Source organism: Netta rufina (genome assembly GCF_964035555.1).
Source record: "Netta rufina genome assembly, chromosome: 11".
NCBI classification, from domain to species: domain Eukaryota; kingdom Metazoa; phylum Chordata; class Aves; order Anseriformes; family Anatidae; genus Netta; species Netta rufina.
This window is the reverse complement of record NC_140134.1, coordinates 5239951-5260031: the sequence shown is the minus strand read 5'-3', so window position 1 is coordinate 5260031 and position 20081 is coordinate 5239951. Positions and strand designations below refer to the sequence as shown.

Sequence of the window (20081 nt, the reverse complement as noted above, 5' to 3'; positions counted from 1 at the left end):
TATATGTTATACACATCAACATTGTTTTCTTTGTAAGCATTATACTTCATTAGAAAAATGGGTACTTCTAAAATTCAGTTTTTATAGGATTTCACCTCATGAACAGACACACAAAAATGTAAATAACTATAATTACAGTGAGCTTATTATCTTTGCAAAAAAGAACAGCCATCATTTAGGAATCCCAGTGGATCTTAATATAAAGCATCATTAAAAGACACTGTTGATACACTGCATTTCAGAACTACAGTTACAAATTGTGATCTGCTATGGTATAAGCCACGTAGGTCACATCAAAATCATGCATCCTGGGACAGAGTCCATTTGCCTATAACGATCTCTTCTTGATAGGCACCATTATGCTAAATTATAATAAAGCCATTTTCCAATAAAGAAAGGGGAATAAGAGAATAGTAGCTTTCATGAACAAGGTGTGAGGGAAAAAAAAAATAAAAATCTCAGAGGTGGATTATTCCAGACAAACTCCTCAGTTTCACCTTAAGTAAACAGTATCATTTTTACTGTTTATTTAAATAATACCTGAATATCATGAAAAAATTTTTTAAAAAGTTTTACTTTTGTGAAAGATGCAGTTCTCTTTAATTGGTTCTAAAGTCCTCAGTTCTCAAAAGCTGGTACTGGTAGATGTAAATCAAACGTAAACTGGAGAGGAAAGTAACCTTGCATTCCTTCCAAGTGCTCTCTCTTGAGCTTTCAAAAACACTAACTGGTACATTGTATCTGGCAACTTCTTATGTCTCTCAGAACAAAAACTCTCATTTACACTGCTGTGATTTCAGTTTAGTGGGTTTGGAATGTTACCTTAAAAAAATACCTAACCTCTGCAAAGTTACTGTAGAAAAAAACAAGTACCGTCTAGATTCACTCCTCTAAGGAAAATACTTTTTTAAAAAAAAAAAAAAAAACTAGATTTAAGAATATCCATTACCATATTCATTATTATTGACTGCAGTTAAAATTCTGAAACATCTCTCCTACCCCAATAAAATTTGGGTAATTTATTTTCTCTTGGAGTTATATGGAAAAAGGAAAAAAAAAAAAAAAAAAAAGTTACCTGGGGATCCACTAACCATCCATGGTACAAAGGGATATCAAGAAGATCAAACACTATGCATTCAGGTGTGTATTCAAATACTCGTACACCTGTAAATTTCACGTTGACATCCAGGCCTGTCTGTAATTTATGTAGAATTGCCATTGCATCACTCATATTCTGACAACAGAAAGAAAAGGAAACAGGTGACCAACTAGAGCTTTGTACACTTGGTAGTTACCCTTGTAATCACATAGTTCTCAGCAACTCAATAGTTCTTAAAAAAAATTAGAAAAGGAGAAATTAGCTTCAACACATTCACATTATTCATGCCACTGCCAAGTGCACACTTAAATGCAAGTTTGTCCAATTGGATTTGTATATAAAATGCTTATTTGAAAGGAAGCAGTGTTGCTGTTTGTATCATCACGGTACATAGCATCTCTCTGGTCACAGACTAAAACACTGCAATTTTGGTGTCTAAATGATGAAGTTCACACTTGCTAAGCCACACATGCCACAAGGACAAAAAAAGACATAGCTTAGAAGCCTGCAGTATTTTCTACCAAGTGAGAAGAATGCACAAAGAATATCTTCAGAAAGTACTTCAGTGTTTGCAAGAGATTCAGGGAAACAGAGTTTTTATGTTTGCTTGGTTTTGCAACATTTGTTGCTTAAGAGGAATTCAGGATTGCAACAATGGTTAAAAAGGCACAACAAAAATAGAGAAATACAGATCAGAAATGAAACAGAGACAAGATTCACAGACTAAGCCCACTGGTCATGAAAGACAGTTGCCTCTGTCTTCTTTTAATAAGACAGTTAATGGCAAAACAACAACTAATGGGCTCAATAAGGGAAGATAATGAGGAAACTATTAAAGAGCTAGATAGGCTAACAAGGTGTAAGTGGGGTATGTAGAGATGACATTTCATCACTCCAGAAGCAATTTGCTGAATTTGAAATAACTGGCTTCATGAAACAGTAACATAATCAATACACTGATAGGAACACTTGTTTCGGCAGCATATTAAAAGACAAATTAATAGATTGATAATTAATAGGGCAGGATGCCAACACAACACATGCCTGTACATTAGAACATAAGGCAGATCTTAGTATTATTAAGAAGTCACTCCATGCATCTTATAACTTGGTATTCTAAAGAATATACAAATTTCTTCAATGTTGTAAGAAAAAAACATATTGTTTTAGGCAGAGTGTTAACTGTGTGACATGATAAAAACAAAACTATGAGTAACACCAAGACTAGTTGCAATGCTTCTGAAATGTAATAATTTTATAAGACTCAGTTACCTAATTCCTTTTTCCCTCTCATGTAGTATCACAAGTGCATCTACAGGTATGTTTGAATGGAATGTAGAATACTCCTAGAACGGGAGGTTTCTTTAAAATTGTACAGTTACATATCTACCAAAAAGATTTGTGACATTTACTTAGTAAATACATATATTTAGCACAAGAAAGCCGCAGGGGTTGTAGTTTTACCAGGTATATAATTTTCTTCAACCTCCTGTAACTTGATTACTGCTATAATCTTTAACAGCGTAGCATTTTGTGGGGAAAAAAAAAAATATAGCTAACTCAGTTATCGCAAGGAGAATTCATGTAACTTGACTTAAGCCATATTTTGGAAGGTTCTTAAAAGAATCCATTCAATCTTCATTCTAATTTAAATCATCCCAAGATATTTTGGTTTTCAACACTGAACATTAGCAAGAAAAGACAACCTAACAATTAAGAGATCTAGCTTGAAATACTTAAATTCAAATCACTTTTTTCCCCCACAAGTAATCAAAACGAAACAGCTGTGATCACAGAGCTTGAAACATTTGCTCCAAGATACATATATACATCAATATTTTTGGAAAAGAATAACATTTTCTTTTAATGTAGAAAGACTTCTGTGATAAAACAGTGGTCAGTGTAAATAATATTGCCTTGTATAATACGGAATCAACCTCTTTTTGTCCATCAACACTTAAAACCAGATCTCATTTCATCTGTTATCATCAGTGAAAGACTAGCAGGGACCACAGAATGGAGCATGCTGAAAAATGCAAAATAGAAGACTTCAAAGAGCAGCCACCCTGTTACACACTTCCATGTGTATTTCCATGTTATTCTTCCTCAATACGAAAAATATTCTCTTGTTACACTCGTTGCAAGAAGAAAAGCAATAGTTTCTCGTGTTAACGGGTAAGAAATTTTTCTTTGCTAATAAGAAATACTTACAAATAATACTCTACATCAAGCCTAGAGAAAAGGGAAGACTACTAATAACAGTTAATATGCTTCTGGTTCTTAACAAATCAGTAAACCTTAAGTGAGGAAAAAAATAGTACCTTTTAGTATCTTACATAAGCAATTGTATTTTAGGAGCAGCTTCTTACCTGCTCATAATTTAGACGCTGAATTTCAGATATCTCTTTTGGTTTTGCATCAAGAATATAATCTCCTAAAAAAAGCAAAAATATAGTTTATTCAACATTTCTTTGAACACTTCTGACTGAAGCTAACTGATCATAAATACAACCATTTAAGCTTTCTGTTAAATGAGATGCCATTGTTTTATAGCCTGAATTATAAGTACAAAGTAAAAAAAAAAAAAAAAATTTTAAATATTCAGGTCATATATTCAGAAGTGAAATTCAAATGTCATTACTAAAACAGCATTCCATAAACATTTAAAGTATCATGCCAGCCTCTTAATTATTTACCTTCCCTCTTTGCCTTGATTCATAAAAAGTCAAAACTGTTCACAATAAAACATGTAATTGCATAACACAATTTAAGAATTGCAACTGCTCATCCTGACTGACACTATGGACATTTCTGAATATGTTTTCATACACTAATAATTCTGAAAGGCCTGTATTCCATCTGTGTCTGCAACATAAAGGTTATTAATCAGTTAATCAAGGTATAGGGGTTCAAGATTTGCAAAAACTTTGGTGACCAAAAATTGTAGTCCCCATAACCTGCCTCACCCAGAATTTTCAATTTTATTTCTATGCTTTTCATTTTTATTCCCTTGTTTCATTTCTAAAAACTATGTTTCTACACAAGGAAGTTCTATAGATTTAATAAAAGCATCATCATAGGTTTCTTATTTTATCACCTCTTCAAATTGTTCAGTATGGTTGAGGGGCTTTTCTATTTTTTTTTTTCCCCTCAAAGTTCTTTTTAAGCTGTAGGAGAACAATTTGGCAACTGCTAATCCTGTTGACTAAATAGGAATCTAAACGATCTAAGAAAACGATTTTGAGATTCAATTTAATAAAATAATTCCAGAAAGTGATATGTCTTGAAGACAGAAGACACTTCAAGGCACATGTTTAGCCAACTGTGATTTCAGATAGCATTGTTCTATCAATACAATTAGAAAAGAGTGTTTAGGCACAGGAAATTAGAGTTCTTAAAAGATGTTGGTGTGTCGTTTTTTTGTGTTTTTTTTTTTTTTTTTTCCAAGTTAAGTCATTAACTACTTTTTCAGCTATTGGAATATTCATCAGTAGGCTTTTGAGAAGCTTTCTTTACAAACAAAAAGAAAGAATATAGTAAGTTTTTCTTCCGTTTCAGAATACCAAAGCTAGTTAGTATATTAAGCTTAAATGTTTTACATTTGTTAGGCTACAAAGGCAAGGATCTGTGGTGCATATAGCTTAAGAACTAGGGCAAATGCACTTGTAACATCTGGATCACTCTGAGCTGTTGAAGTTAGACTTGTCAGATAGAAACAGCTGCAGTTTTGCCGAAGACTGAATCTGGTAATGGAACAGTGCCCACAAATGAGACCCCAGTCACCATGACAACTAAATTCATTTTTCATGTTATTTTAATTGGGTCAAGGATTATAGTTACTGCTGACAATTAAAGTACAATTGACTTGTTCCATTCTGTGGACAGTAACAAAACATTAAAAGACATGAATAAGTTTAAATCTACCGACACACTGGCATACTAAACTGCATCAACTGCATCATTAGGCTAACAACTTAGGAAAACAGTACAGAAGACTTAAAAACTGTTGAGAAAAAATGTGTTACTGAATACCATGAGTAATTTTCTTGAAATATGCATTCAAGTAAAGCTAGATTAAAAAAAAAAATGTTAGTAAATAACAGTCCTATCCTTCTACTCACTAAGAAGTATAACGTAAGCAAAAACTATCTATTGTGAGTAATTACTAACCCAAATATTCCATCAGCTGTTCAGCCGTTATGATTTCCATCATCGGTGGCAGCTTAACCTGTGAAAGTAAAAGTATATTCTCTTTAAAATTTCAAAACAATGCAGATTAGGAAGTATTAATAAGGTATTTCTAGCCTGAAGTCTTCTGATCACATTTGGCTCACCAATTTGTGAGACCATTAGCCTAGCAGGGCTTCTACTAAAGAAAAGCTATGAGAAGGATAAGGTTGCACTTCAGTTTTTAGAGAAACCACATGCACACAGTACTCTTTCAGTTGCAGCTCTGTCCTAGTGCTCCCTTCTCCCATCAAAACCTCTCACCAGCATCCCCCTCAACTTCACAGGAGTTTACGCTGTTCACCATAGCTCAGCTGCAAGCATGGAGGAAGAACAGCCTGAGAAATGTAGCCACACTTAGTATAAAAACCAAACAACAACAAAACTACTTCTTTATATCTCTTAACTGGTCTTAACTCAAAAGTTCCAGCGAACAGATATGAGGCTGTAGAAAATCTGGGGGCAGCTGCTGCTGAGACAGGGAAGACAAGACTCGCACAGGTTTGAAGAAATGACCTCCCAGCCTCTCATCCCATGCTCACATTTCAAGGGTTCAGTTTAACTCCTTACAGAAAGACCAAATACACACAACTCAGTGTGAAGCTTCCATTCTCCCTGATCCATTCCTGTCACCATCACGTACTACAACTGACCACCCTGGCAGCTGTCAAGACCAAAAACTTCTTAGATTCATCTCCTCCATCCAGCATCCTGGGTAAATGCTTTGGTTGCTCGCTCACATTTACATATTTCCCTGCACCAAAAGCCCAAGCACAGATTCACACAAAACCATGCTTCTGGCAGTGTCAAGGAGTAACACAGGAGTCTTCTGGTTTTTTTATTTTTTAAACTTTCTCATCAGTTTTTCATCTCATCCTCTCTTCCACATCTTACTAGAGAAAGTCAAGAAAGTCTGGTATTTGAGTATTAGGAGATGTATACACACACACACACACACATATATATAAAATCAAACTCCTTAACACTGATCACCATTCTCCACCAGAAAGAGGCTGACAGTGTGATCAGGGATCTGGGGAAGGATAAGAATAAAAGTTGAAGGCATTGGAGTTAAAGATCAGGGGGCTATAAATTGTTAGTAAAGCAGGAAATTAGTGAAGCATAAGTTTGCAAGAAAGTTTAATTAGTTCTGCTACTTCCAAAAATACTTAAAAGTATATGAATTAAACAAGAAAAAAAAAAAAAAATCAGTCATGCATTCATAAGCACATACATTTTTGAAAGCATCTTTTAAACGAGCAGCGACTGATTGCAACTTTCAAAATGCCTTAAAAAAGTATGGGGAACAGGTTAAGTTTCACTAACACTATGCATGCTAAAGGTTTCCAGAATCTTTGATCCTGTTCACAATATTCCTATTCAGTGTGCACATAAACACAAAGTATTTTGCCACATAGGTAACAGGACTAAAGGCTTAAAAAGCTGATTCCTACACATCCAGTTCTGAGCTGGTATCATTTAAACCCGAGCAACAATTAGCTGTGCACAGCCCTGATCCTGCCTGAGCTGGGGCTGGGTCACTACTGCTGCTAAGGCATAGCTAACAGCACGAAACAGAATGAATGAGACTACCTCAACCCCAAACAGTCCTGGGATTACAAACAGTACGGTTGTATCAACATCACATCAAGAAAAATTATCACGCCACTTCAACTATTAGCAGGACTAATGTTATGATTTCTTCAGGACTGAAGATAGCTTGTTTGTTTTTTAAGCATATGCATCAGCTCAGCCAGCATTACTTGGGGATTTCTGCTCTGTGTCAATTTTGAGAATCTAGAAGCATGCCTACGTTACAAACAGCAGCTATAAAGCATAATTACTTGGTTTGCCCATATTTAAACTCTGCATATTCATGGCATAAATATATTACTGTTTCAGACTTCATGGATTAAGGGATGTATTTGTGTTATTGGTTAATAAATCTCAATTTTCCCTCAAACTGCGGTGGTTAGGAATTTATTTAGTTTTTAACTGAAGAACTGAATCAAAGTAATTTTGCTTGTGTCTGCAGAATCTCCCAGTCAGACATTTTAACAAGCTAAATACCAAAATTAACAGCTTAATTAAATGCTAAACAAAGATAATGGATTAGTTTACAGCATAATTTTAGGCAGTGCATGTTTCATGAGACCTCGATCACACCTTTACAGTGGGCTAATTGGGCTCCAACAGTCATGAGTACTTCTCAACAAAACTGCCTCGATACACAGAAAACACAACATTTCCTAACTGTTTAGGGCTTCGTTGCGAGCGCTTGAACTACAGGAAAGACAACACAACAAAGAGGAAAAAGGAAAGAAAAATACCTTAAAACTAAAGTGGGGAGACAAAAATCACGCAGGACCACAGCCATGCTCCACATGAATCAACAGAAGAAAACAATGTAAGCAGTAGTAGTGAAAGCTGTTGTCCACAACACTTCTTTGGAGGGACAGAAAATTTACAAATACATGCCCGTGCTTTGTTGCTGGATTTTACATTACTTTCATGTTTTAGGAAAAATGCATTTCCTCAGCTCCCACCCAGTTCCAGCACCCTTTTACTGCTGTTTCTTTGTCTTCCTCCCTAATCTCTCCCCCAACCTTGCCTAGTTTTCATTCGAGCTTCCTTCCAACCCTCTGGAGTTGGGGGGAAAAAAAAAAAAAAAAAAAAATCTTTCTTAACCAACTATGTGAGGTACAGTTGAGACATTTTTGCAGTTAAAAAACAGTTCGTAAACAAATTTTCATACTGAACAGTTTGTTTGGCAAAACCTATGCCATTTCTATGCAATAGACTACAAACTGGGAAATGAAATAATACTGACTTGAGATAATTCCAACTGTATTCTCTAACACTTCAGAAGGGCCTAAAAAAAGTAAGTAATATAGCTCTGCACTGCAACTAACACTTCTGTAAATACTATGCATAAAGAAAAGGACCATAAACATTTCTAATTGGCTTTATTCATAGTCTCAAAACATACTTAGTCACAGCATGCAACTCTCTCAATTCAGTGTTCTGGAAGAGAGAAGGGTAGCTTCAGCCTGCGCCAGCAAGAGGTGATGAGTATCTCCTACAAACATATCTCTTGCCTTGCAGGAAAAGCTTCATAAACTCATAGCCTGATAGTATGTGTTACCGCCTGGTAATCTCACATCTCCCCTCTCAAACAGGGTTCCTTCAGTCCCTTAGAGCAGGCTTCCTGTCCTGGAAAATGCACAAGTACAGGCCCATTGATCTGCAAGCTCAACTCATCTCACAGATGCAGAGGAAAGCTGCCAAGGTGCCTGCTGAGCATTCATCAGAAACTCACTGGCAACTCATCTTAGAAGCTGAGCAAGTTCATCTGAGCAATCTGTGCAAATTCTGGCCATAAGAAGGTTTAGCTCAGTAAAAAGGAAAAGCAGAACACATGTAACGAGCCAATGCCAGACCTCAAACTAGGCACTGCCACTGCAGACTCCAACAAACCAAATGGATATCAGCAGGAGCATACTGTACGCAGCTCCTCTGAGAAACAGGCCATTTTTACAAGAACTTAACACTAAAAATTTCTAACTAGCAATTTTTTTTTTTTTACTCTCTCTCTCTTCGCTGCACCTCAGTTTGGATACACGTAAGCATCAGTGGTTATATAACAATAATTTACAGAACTGCTACAGTCATCTAACTAGGAGTTCATGGGGTTCTGTGTAACTAGGCATGCAGGTACTGTCGCTCTTAAAACCTTCCAGTTGTTAAGAGGGCTGTGATCTATAAAAACTTTTAAAGATGATATCAGTATATACTACTAGAATTATTCTCCTATAAAAAAAACTTCAACAAGATACTCCTTATGTATTCACCTCCCAGGACTTCATTAGTATTAGTTATTTATATTTCTATTTAAATATGTTTTCCCTTAGGCTTATTTTATGTTCCAATATGATTCGTGTTCTGTGTTGCCTATTTCAGATATGTAGTTTCTGTGCCTTCTGTTAAAGTTCACAGACTTCCTTGGAACATTTACTAAGCTTCCAGCATCCAACAATCACCATACAGTAAGTCTTAACGAGGGCTATTCCACAACCCCACACAAAATTGCAGTCTAATACAATGCCAGAAGCCATCAGAAAGCAATGAGTGGACTACGTCTAACAAATACCACAAAAGGTACTTCGAAAAGCAAGCTTCACATTGCTAGCTCAAGTACACAGCAAGCCACAGTCCTGAAGGAAAACTGAGCAGTCTGCAGTTTTAAGCAAGCTGAAAGACTGTATCCAAAGCTGCTCTGTATCAGAAAACTCATGCTTTGACATACATTTTATATGCTTATTTCTATGCTCTACTTTTGTTTTCATTTTATGATTTTCATGAAAAGTCATTTTTTCGTTTTCATTCACGATTCTATGATTTCCATCACAGAAGCCTCAATGGTTTCCACATAGTTGTGCACAACAGTTACTTTTTCAACTTGGTCTCATACTGCTTTTGTTTTCCTTTGATTTAGAGCATTTCTGTAACTTCTTTTTAACAACTCATCAGCTCTAGCTCCTAAAGGCTATACAGGCAGTCTGCAGAAACAAGAGAAAAACAATGATAATTGTAACATTTGAAAGCGCGACTCGTACAATCTGCCACCTCAGAGTTGTACATCCAGACTCCTTGCTACTATTTCGGAATTTCCAAAAACCCACATATTGCCAAGCCACTGTCTCACAGCCAAGTACGTATAGGCGCAACACTCAATTATTTTCAAGCAGTCTTTATGCTTGCATCATTAAATAAAGATCTTAAATCTAATCTCAAAAATACCTCCCCTGAGACATAGTAAAAGCTGAATAGTGACTAGGAACAGAGAAGAATCTTGCTCAAGTAACGAACAAGATTTTCAAGAACCACTAGGAAGAAATACTTTGAGTACATGACGTGTTTAAGGTACAATACCTATTAGGTCTTCCTGTATCATAGCTATTGCAATCCTTTAAGCAAATTAATATCCTACCTATTGCCCTCACTGAGTTAAGAGATGCTATCTCAAAATAATAATAATAATAATAATATGTTTTATCGGAGGGCAATTGGGACACAGACAGGAGAACACACACCTGCTAACATTTAAAATGATAATCTAGCACAGGGGTAAGAAGCTTGAACTTTGAGGCACTGAAACATCTGGAAAAAGTGAGTTCTCCTTAATATATATTTGAGGTTAAGGTACAAATAGTGCCATGATTATGGTTTACATTATTAAGAAGTAAAGGTAAATTTTCGTTCTAAACAAATTGATTGTGTGCAACTCATCACAAACAAAAATCCAAATTCAACCTTCACTTCTGCGTGTAGTACTGGATCTCAAAATTATCACTCCCATTCTGGGATAAGCAATGTCCATATAGTTGGACATCCAAAGGGAAATAATTATGAAAACAAAAACTAACATTTTGACTGTAACACTTCTCAACTCTGAGAACTTCCATGCATTATCTGAGACCATATTTACCTACAGCTTGACCACAACACTCACCCTTGTCATGACAGAGTTCTAAGAAGGAAGGTTAGTGGTGGATACAGGGAAGAGGCACTAAAGTGTAACTGTTTACATCGTTATACTCTATTCAAGTTATTTCCCCTCCTCCCCATTCTCATCTCCTTTTTTTACTGCATTTTTTCCCCTGCCACATTAATTCCCTTTCATCTAACACACGCTATGGTATTCTCGCTCTGCTTTTGCCTGTTTTCAACTCTTTGTCTGCTCCCTTGTTCCCAGATCATAATTACCTGACCCAATCTAGTGTTCATCTTGGTTCAGAAGGGAGAAGAATGTGGATGTCCATCCTCAGCCTTGGTATGTAGCTGGCTACTGTCAATGATGTGCAGGTGAGCTGCCAATAAGCTTGCCACTCCAAACAATGCCAACATGGTTCTTGACTATAAACTGGGGAAAAGAAAGGCTAATTTGGAGAGGCGCTAATTAGGAGAATCAATTACAGGCAGGGGAAATACACAACCAACTAACAAGAAAACACTGAAGCATATAAATAGTCACATATTGGCAGTTTCACCTAAACTGCTGAATTGCTGTCTGTCTGCAAATCATGTAAATTCTGCTGAGGTTTTATACAAACTGATAGAATTATAGAAAACCCTTTCTGTAATGCTAGCAACAAGAAGTGTAAGGACACTCCAAAGATGCATTTTGATTTCCACCGACTCATAAAATTTGATATCACATTAATTATTGCTAACATAATATTTGATCAAAGCAGACTGTCAGGTAGAATTCTGCATGGAGGACAGCCGAAGAAAGTTATTATATAATTGTGGAATGAAAGGAAGAACGCTAAGGAAGAAAACCTCTCAAAAATTAAGAGCAAACAACAAGGACAGCGCAGTCCCATTTATATTCTTTCATTAAATGGACAATTAAAAAGGTAAATCCTTAAACCAGCCACTTCTTTCAAAACCCCACCACAACTAATGATAGAGAACAAGCTCTCCAAGGCCCTGTACTCATCTCTACACGTTAAAGAGGGAGCATAAGAAGAAAGCATTAAATACTGAAGTCTATAAAGACCTTCACACCCTCTTGAGGTAGGCAGGAGCTACTATATAAGATGATAGTTTAAAATCACACAACTGCCCTGTACTGCTTTCACCAATGTCTACATATCAATATTACAGAGTCTGAGCCCACAGCATTCCTCCTGACACATGAGCTATTCTGCTCAGGAAAGCGTACAGGGACATCAACTTAGAAAACAAAACAAAACACACACCCCATCACTAATCTTCTGAAAAATCACTTCTGAACAAATTTCTTCTTATTGTTTTAATTTTGGTCTTCTTCTTTATCACCTGTTATACCTGCGAACAGCCTCCTACTCCTCCAATACCAAATTCATTCCCCTTCATACTACAACATAAGATCTACTCTCATAAAGCTTTCCTATCCTAAAACTTCATTCTATCATCTCGTCCATCTTTTGGGGTTGAATTATAAGTGTTTTTTTGTAAAGGACCCCTTCTTGTTTTGCAATACACACAGCTCACTAGCTCTTCTCCAACTGATGTTCCTTTTACCTGTAAACGCTAATAATTATATTACGCCTTACGTTCAAGTCGCCTATTTTAAATATTTAGAAGTTACTCTCAGAGTACAGGAAGTCGCATCCACGCTGGTTATGCAGAACACAAGAACTTCCAGGTCTCAGCAGTACTTGGTCACGACCTGATTTACAATCCCTGCCACGTAACTGTGCGAGCACATCCCTATCGCAAACCTGTACTTGTTAAATCCTGCATACACCTCGCTTCGGAATTAACCCATCTTCCAAAAACGTTGCCTAAGTTTTCAGTGCTATGCCTAGAAATATTTCCTAAAAACCTCGACACATCTGCCAACAACACGGCGTTTAGAAAAGCACCGCCTAGGCTTTGACTTCTCCAGCAAGGCAACAACACCGTGAGCCCCGTGTGCCACCCCCGAGCAGCGGTCGGGCAGCGCCCAGAGCCCGCCCGCAGCTCCCGCTCTTCATCCCCCAGCTCCCCGCGTGCTGGGAGCAGCAGGGGCTGAGCGCAGGCTCCCGGCCGGTGCCCCCAGCCCCCAGCCCGCCCCGCCCCGCCCAGCGCCCGCAGCCCCGCTACCTTCCAGGCCAGGAGCAGCACGTTCATGATGGCCAGCAAGGGGCAGGGGCCGTTCTCGTTCTGGGTGATGACGGGCGTGTTCTCCTCCTTCCAGCGGACCCACTTGATGTGGTACACCGACTGGCCCGGGAAGCGCTCCTTGGAGGCGGGCAGCAGCTGCGCGCCCGCCGCGGGCCGCTCCCCGCCGGGCTCCGGGGCCGGGCCCCCCGGGGCGGCCTCCGCCGCCGCCGCCGCCGCCTCCTCGGCGTCGCTGTTGAGCTCGGAGCTGCTGGGGCAGCCGGAGTGCAGGTTGGAGAAGGACTCCAGCGACTCCAGGCTGCGCGACTCCCCCCCCGGCGGGCTGGGAGCCCCGCTGCTCCCGGGGCCGGCCCCCGCGGGACCGCTCTCCGAGCCCGAGCCCGAGCCGGCCGCCTCCGCCTCCGCCGCCCCGGGGCTCCCGGGCTCCGCCGGCCCCGCGTCCTCCGCGGCCCGCGGGGGAGACGGCGGCCGGGGGGCCGCGGGGGCCGGCCGTGGGGAAGGGCTGCGCCGCCCGCCGCCCGCCTCAGCGGGCCCGGCCCCACCGCCGCCTCCCGCCGCCGCCTCCTCCAGGAGGAGCTCCCCGGCGGCGCCCCCGCCGCCCCTCTGCGGCGAGCCCGGGGGCGGCGGGGGCTGCGCCAGGCCCTCCATGCCCGGCTCCTCCGCGCTCTACCGGCGCCGCAGCGGCCGCTCCCCGGCCGGCAGCGCCCGCGACGCCATGACAGCGGCGGCGGCTCCGCCCCGACGGGACGTGGGGGCGGGCGGCGGCCGCCGGGGGCAGGCAGGGGGGAGCCCCGAGGGCGGGGCGGCAGCGGGGCGCTGAGGGGCCGTGAGGGGCTGCGGGGGGCCGGTGGGAGCCGGTGGGAGCGCCCCTCCCCGCCGCTGCGCTCGGGGTTCTGCTGGGCTCCCCGCACGTTGTTGCATCAACTTCAGCCGCCGCACCCGAGGCGCCTTGCTGGCGCGGTGCTCCCTGCGTACGGGCCTGCACAACTTTTTGGGGGAGTTTGGAGACGAAGGGCGGCTCTCCTGGGAAACCAGTGTTTTGCCCCGAATTTGTTGTTTTCCTGAGTTCCTAAAGTGACGCGGTGCGGGAGCCGGGCTGCTGTGAGCGGGGCGCCGGCCCCAGGTGCTGGCAGAGCGGAGGAACCTCCGGGCTGGCCCCACACGGCTGCGGGACGCGCGTTTAATGAAGTAAATAAACAAAGCACCGCGGGAAGGGCTTCGGGAACCGACCGATGCCGTCAGCGGGGACTCATTGTTATACGGAGCGGACAGCGAACCGCGAGGGGCTCGGCGGGCCGGGCACGGAGCAGGGGGGCCGAGAGGGAGCGGGGGCGGCTCCGGCCCGCCCGGGGGTCGCGGCCGCCGCGCCTCAGGCGGGGCCCGCCCGGCGCTGCCCGCGGCCGCCTCCCCCCTCCCCCGCCGGGGGGCGCCGCTGAGCCAGGCTCCGGCCGCCCCGCCCCGCCCCGCCCCGCCCCGCCCCTCCCGCACGCAGGGGGCGACCCCGCGGCCCCGCCCCTCCTCCGGCGGCGGTGGCGTCGGGCGGGGGCGGGCGGAGGGAGCGGGGCGGGGGCAACCGGGCAGGGCCGGGCCGGGCCGAGCGGAGCGGAGCGGAGCGGAGCTGAATCCGACCCGACCCACTCGGGCTGAACGGAGCCGAGCTGAGCCGGGCCGGGCCGAGCCGCCGCTGCCAGGCGATCCGCGGGCGGCAGCGCGGCGGGGGACAAAGCGGAGCGAGGCGCGGCGCTCGCCCCTCCCTCCCCATCCCGGCGCCGACCGGGGCGGATGCGCTGTGGGTAGGCGGCGGCGGCGGAGGAGGAGGAGGAGGAGGAGGAGGAGGAGGAGGAGGAGGCGGCGGGGCCTGGGCCCGGCGAAGATGGACCTGGCGGGGACGCTGCTCCTGCTCTGCTCCTGCGCGGCGGGCGCCGGAGGTGAGCAGCGGGCGGGGGCCGCGGCTCTCCCCGGTGCCCGCTCCCCTTCCTTGTTTCCTTCCCTTCCCTTCCCCTCCCCGGGGCGCCGCGCCTGGGCGCCAGGCCTCGGCCGCGCCGCTCCCGTGGCGGGGCCGCGCCCGGGCCCTTTCCCCGCAGCCCCGGCCCGGGACTTTCCCCGCTTCCCCCCCGCCCCGGCCCCGCCGGCCGCGCTTCCTCGGGACTTTCCTCGGCGTCCCGGCAGCCGCCTCCCCCCCCCCCATCCCCCCTTTCCTCGCCCCGGAGCTTCCCGGAGCCTCCCCGCCGCTGCCCGTCCCCGTGCCCGGCACCAGGAAGCGCGGTGGGGGGGGGGCCCGGAGCGGCCCGGGGGGGGCCGCCCGCTGCTAGGCCGGGGGGGGGGGGGCGGCAACCGGGGGGCTCCCGGCCCGGCGAGCGCTGCCGGGGGGCTCGCGGCTGGGTGAGGGGCTCGCTTCGGCTTTGGCTTTGGCTCTTATCGCGGCCGGGCACGCCGACGCCTGGGGCTTGTCAAAGGGATCCGGCCCCAAACCGGGCCTGCTGCGCCTTGTCAAGAGGTAGCAGGCAGGAGGGAGCTGGGGCAGGGCGTGCTGGCGGCCGAGCTGAGGTCACTGTGGTAAAAAGCAGCGGGGCACACGGCCGGAGCTCGCCCCGCGGTGTGCGAGCACGGGACACGCACACAGGGTTTCGCTCGTGACTTTTCCCTCGTGAACTCCAGGCAGTTATTAGGGCACCGCAGGGTAACGCTGTGGGCACGCTTCTCAAGGCCTTCTTGTTTTCTAAACTAAACTGTGCTGGCATGGAGCTCGTTCAAAGAGGAATTCATTGCCCAGTTGTGAGAGTTGTTGTCAAGGTTTAATTTCAAGCAGGCAAGTACGCTTTCCAGCTCAAATCATGGTAACGTGCATGTACTCTGGATATGTAGAAACAGGTTCATGAAATGTATCTTGGAAATTCATGTTTAATTTTTTCTTTGAGAGAAAAATGGACACCTTCAACGTTACCGGCAGTAGGAAGTGCTCCTCACACTAACAGAAGTACGTGACTGCCAGTGCTTAGCAATATAGATCAGTCTCTAAACAAAGCTTTAACAGTGCTTGATAGGAACCTGGGAGCGCTGGCTGGTTCGCGTCTCGGAAATAACCTGTAAAGCTCTTTCCTCTTTTTGAAAGTCTAAACATAATTATGAAAAAAAATAATTAACTTTTGAATTAAAATCGCTTTTTAGTAATAGAATTATCTGTTAGCTTCTACTTACGTTTCTAGAATTTCTTACCAACTGCAAATGTTTTTGCTGAACTATAAAGTTCTTTATTTAAATGCTTATATTCTAGGAGTACAGTAATGTCTGTGGAAAAGGCAACTTCATCGTTCTTAAGTGTTACTGCAAGAACAATGCAGCCTGGAAACAACTGAAAAACACAGTCTACCTGTGCTACATTTGTGTACGGTGCCTCTTGTGCTCACTAGTTTTACAAAGATCTAGAAGCCAAATACTAATATTCTTTGAAGATGTATAGTTTTAAGCTATATACATATGAAATAGCAATAATTTTGAAAATTACATGAATTTGTACTTTATTGAATGTACTTCTGTATGGTGACACTAAGCTTGGAACATTTGTCAGGGATACCAGAGTAATTCTTTCAGAAGTACTTAAGGCTTTATGCCTGTGTACCCTGTCTACACTCTGTTGTGGTATTCTTGGGGTGGTGTTAAATAATGGTAGATTAACAGAACTGATTACAACTTCAGTTCACAGTTAATAACGGATGACAAAGTCAAGATTTTTGTCTATTTTAATATTAAGATCCTACACAACTTTTATGGTTTACTTGTTTGATGGCTCATTTGAGGAGAAAACAGTTTAATGCCTAAATGAAATCTGTTTCAATTGATCGTAAATTCGTTTACATTTACATAATTAAAAAAAAAATAAACTGGAAAAGGAACATAACCAAAAGCAATCACTAGTGTTGCTGTACAGATGAAGTGTACTGCAATGTCTGTATTTTGATGCTTTATAACCCTCTGCATGGCTTATGGTTAGAACAGAAGAGTTATCAGTGATTAACTCTGATAGGACCTGATCATGCTTGGTCAGGTTCTGATATTAGATAACTTCAAGGGCTGTTCTAGAAATTTATTTCTTTACTACCAGTGAATAAATACAACCTTCGTAAAAACGTGTATTCCAGCCGGTCATTTTGAATGTAGTTTCAATTACATGAGAAGAAAAGTCATGCCAATTTTCTTCTTTTTTTTTTTTTTTTTATTAAGAAACTGGGGAAAGGTAGAATTTACCTTAAGTAGATACACACATCTGAAGTTTCTAGCATATAGTGCCTTGAATTTTCAGACTTCCTAAAAAAAAAATAAAAATAAAAAAAAAATGAACTGAATCTCAGTATTTTCATCAATACCCTCAGAGTTGCTTAGTTTAGGGATCTGTTCATTGACTGATGTTATGAGCGATTTGGACATTTATAAAGCAGTCCTTAGGGGCAATATTCTCCTCAACTGTTAGGAGCATGCTTCATTGAATGTTATGGAAATGCATGCAAATGTATCAAACACTACATAATTATTATCATGTCCTTTGAGAAATGGAAATAACTGATAGAATCTGAGGGTGATTTTAAGAAGTGTGGGAATAGTATTAGAAAATACTGAAAAGAAGCAATGAGACCCCCAAAAAGTTTTGGAATTAACAAGTGGTCATGCTTTGCCTAGGCTGATCAGATGCTGAACGTCATTGCAAATCTATGACAAATTGTTTCCTGGTAGAGCACACCCTTCGATGTTGTTGGACTTCTGAGTTGTGTCGTAGTGGCTTGTGCTGCAGGATATCGAACAACCTATTTCCCGCTGTGCATGGGAGAAATTCTGATTTTTTCTGGACACATGGGGGAGTTGTAGGAAGGTATTTATATGAGCTATCAGTATCTGAGAGATTAAATCTGCATCCTTGCTATAGATTGAGAAGAATACTACCCTTCATTAAAATGGCACTCAGCCTCTAGCACGTATCCGGGATTTAAAATTAAAACATTTAGGACTTTATACTGCTGGATGAGGCAGTGTCTGGCAAAGGTGATTATTTCAGAAGTGTACGAGGAAATTAAATAAAATCAGGTTTTTAAATAGTAACTTTGAAATACCATCACCCAGGAACCTAAGCCAGTACTTTATCATTGCTTTTAGAAGGCTCGAATGGTTCAGTTCTGCGCTATGGCAGAGCCACTCTCATGAGCTGCGTCGTCTTGCCCTGGCCCTGAATTCCCATCTCTCCTTCACCACCTCTTGACGAGCCAATTCAACCTGCAAATTTAAATGAAAGAAATGACTGCTTTCCTGCCAGACATATCACCTCAGTTGGTTTGTTGTGCAGACCCGGGCCCAGCAAGGAGGAAGAGTTGAGACTTGTGTGGGGATGGGGAGAAAGAAAGGGAGAAAAAAGAAAAGAAAAAAAAAAAAAGCAGACATCAGTTAGTCTGGTGGTGCTGTACTAACTGTGCCTTAGATGCAAGTTTCCAGTGAAGGGGAATGATCCTGACTTGGCCTTTGTTTGCATGTGTGTTTTTTTCACCAAAAACTAACGACCAAAAGAAAACATATATTTTTCATCCCAATTGGCTGTAGTGCCAGCACAAGAGAAGAGCAAAAATAGGATGAAAAGGGGTGGCAGGACCTGCCCTTCTTCTAGCAGTCACAAAAAGACAGCCTAGATTCATTCTTCAGTGAAATTCTTGTTGGGAGATAGATTTTAGGATTACTGGCTTTTGATGTGCTTCAGCACAGAAGTACTACATTTGAATGTTACCTATACTTTTCAACAAGTGTCCCGTATAAAGGGAACATTTTTTTTTAAGAGAACTAACCAAAAATTCAGAACAGCTTGAAAAAATACAACGTTTTGATAATTTTATCTAAATTAAAATACTATTAATCATTCTCTTAAAGGTTTTTATCAAATGCTGGCACTTCAAATCTGCAAATCAGTGATGATGCTTGCAGTAAAGAGTTGTCCAGTAGGTTAGCTTGAGCACTGAACAATTTCTGATAGTCCAGCATGCTGTATTTTTTGTGTTTCTTTTCCACTAACAAACTTGAGTTGTATTTGAACTATTTGCCATTCTTGTGCAAGTCTTAATCTAAGCGTCTTAATATAAGCTTCACCTTTTAGAACAGTGCGTGCTGGATTTATCCACTTAAAGGACAGTTAAATGTTATCTTTTACCATGATACAGATACACATAATAGATGCTTGTGTTGCTAAATTTTAGTGCTGCTTATTACTAATCTTTGTGCATGTGGAGCGAGCTTCTATGTGAATTTCCTCCATGGTGTTTGCAGATACTGAGGTTAGTCTGACCAGCGTATAGATCTCCAGGTTCTCCTTAAACACAGGCGTGATGTTTGTCTGCCAGTTGTCAGGAACCTCGCTCTCCCAAAAACCTCTCCAATGTGATAGAAAGCCTCAAAATGGTGTCAGCCAGCTCCCTCAGTGCTCTGGGATGCAGCCCTTCCAGTCCCATGGACTTCTGTACATCCTCATGGTTTACACATTCCCTAACGCATTTCCTCTGCTCGTCTCTCACAGACTGCAAAGATTTTGTCTAAGAAAGAGAGTTTTGACAATCTTTGAAAAAAATAAACACCGTGAATGAGCAGCAAAGCCATTTAGCCCAGACCACCAAACAGCAGTTATATATAGCTGCTCAAGGTGTGCCAAGAGGCTTACAGCTCAAATCCAGTGTTGGGTACGTTTCACCCTTTGTATGATGTGCGGAGCTTAGGTAGGAGCTGAGAGGGTGTGCCTCTGACACCCTGTGTCCAGTGCGGTAGTGGCTGTTCAGGAAGTACAATAAAGTTCTCAAAGGCTGCTGAAAAGCTCTAGACCCTCACATGCAAGGTTTTTTACAGGGACTATCACCTTGGGACATCTACCTAAATGTTCTGCGTAGTCTGTTTAGAGTGAGTCCTTCCTTGTATTTACTTCTAATTCCCTGAAAATAAAGCTTTGTTCTTGGAGGTTTTTTCTCTTGGGAAAAGCAACATCTAGTTTAGCAAGTCCATATATCAATCTCCTGTCAGCCTCAAAAGCCATCCCACTGCTACCCTCTGGTATCTGTATCCTGTGTTCCTGTCCTCTGCCCTAGCA

At 42.8% G+C, this 20081-nt stretch overlaps 2 protein-coding genes across 3 annotated transcripts in view; one reads left to right on the top strand and one right to left on the bottom strand.

Annotated features, from left to right (window-relative positions):
• The window catches only part of MINDY2 (MINDY lysine 48 deubiquitinase 2), a gene marked incomplete at its 5' end in the record, with an annotated part of 28612 nt that extends 14988 nt beyond the window's left edge, over positions 1–13624 (bottom strand). For both annotated transcript variants that reach the window (XR_014618744.1, XM_084293196.1), the window contains 4 exons: positions 1076–1234; positions 3469–3533; positions 5270–5327; positions 12959–13624. Coding sequence is in view for 1 of the 2 variants with exons in the window: in XM_084293196.1 (XP_084149322.1) it covers positions 1076–1234; positions 3469–3533; positions 5270–5327; positions 12959–13624 (948 nt within the window). The remainder of the gene's footprint in view (positions 1–1075; positions 1235–3468; positions 3534–5269; positions 5328–12958) is intronic.
• A 1205-nt stretch (positions 13625–14829) lies between these two features.
• The window catches only part of ADAM10 (ADAM metallopeptidase domain 10), a 48196-nt gene continuing 42944 nt past the window's right edge, over positions 14830–20081 (top strand). Inside the window, exon 1 of the mRNA XM_084293289.1 lies at positions 14830–14904. Within this exon, the coding sequence (XP_084149415.1) occupies positions 14850–14904 (55 nt within the window). The 5' untranslated portion in view covers positions 14830–14849. The remainder of the gene's footprint in view (positions 14905–20081) is intronic.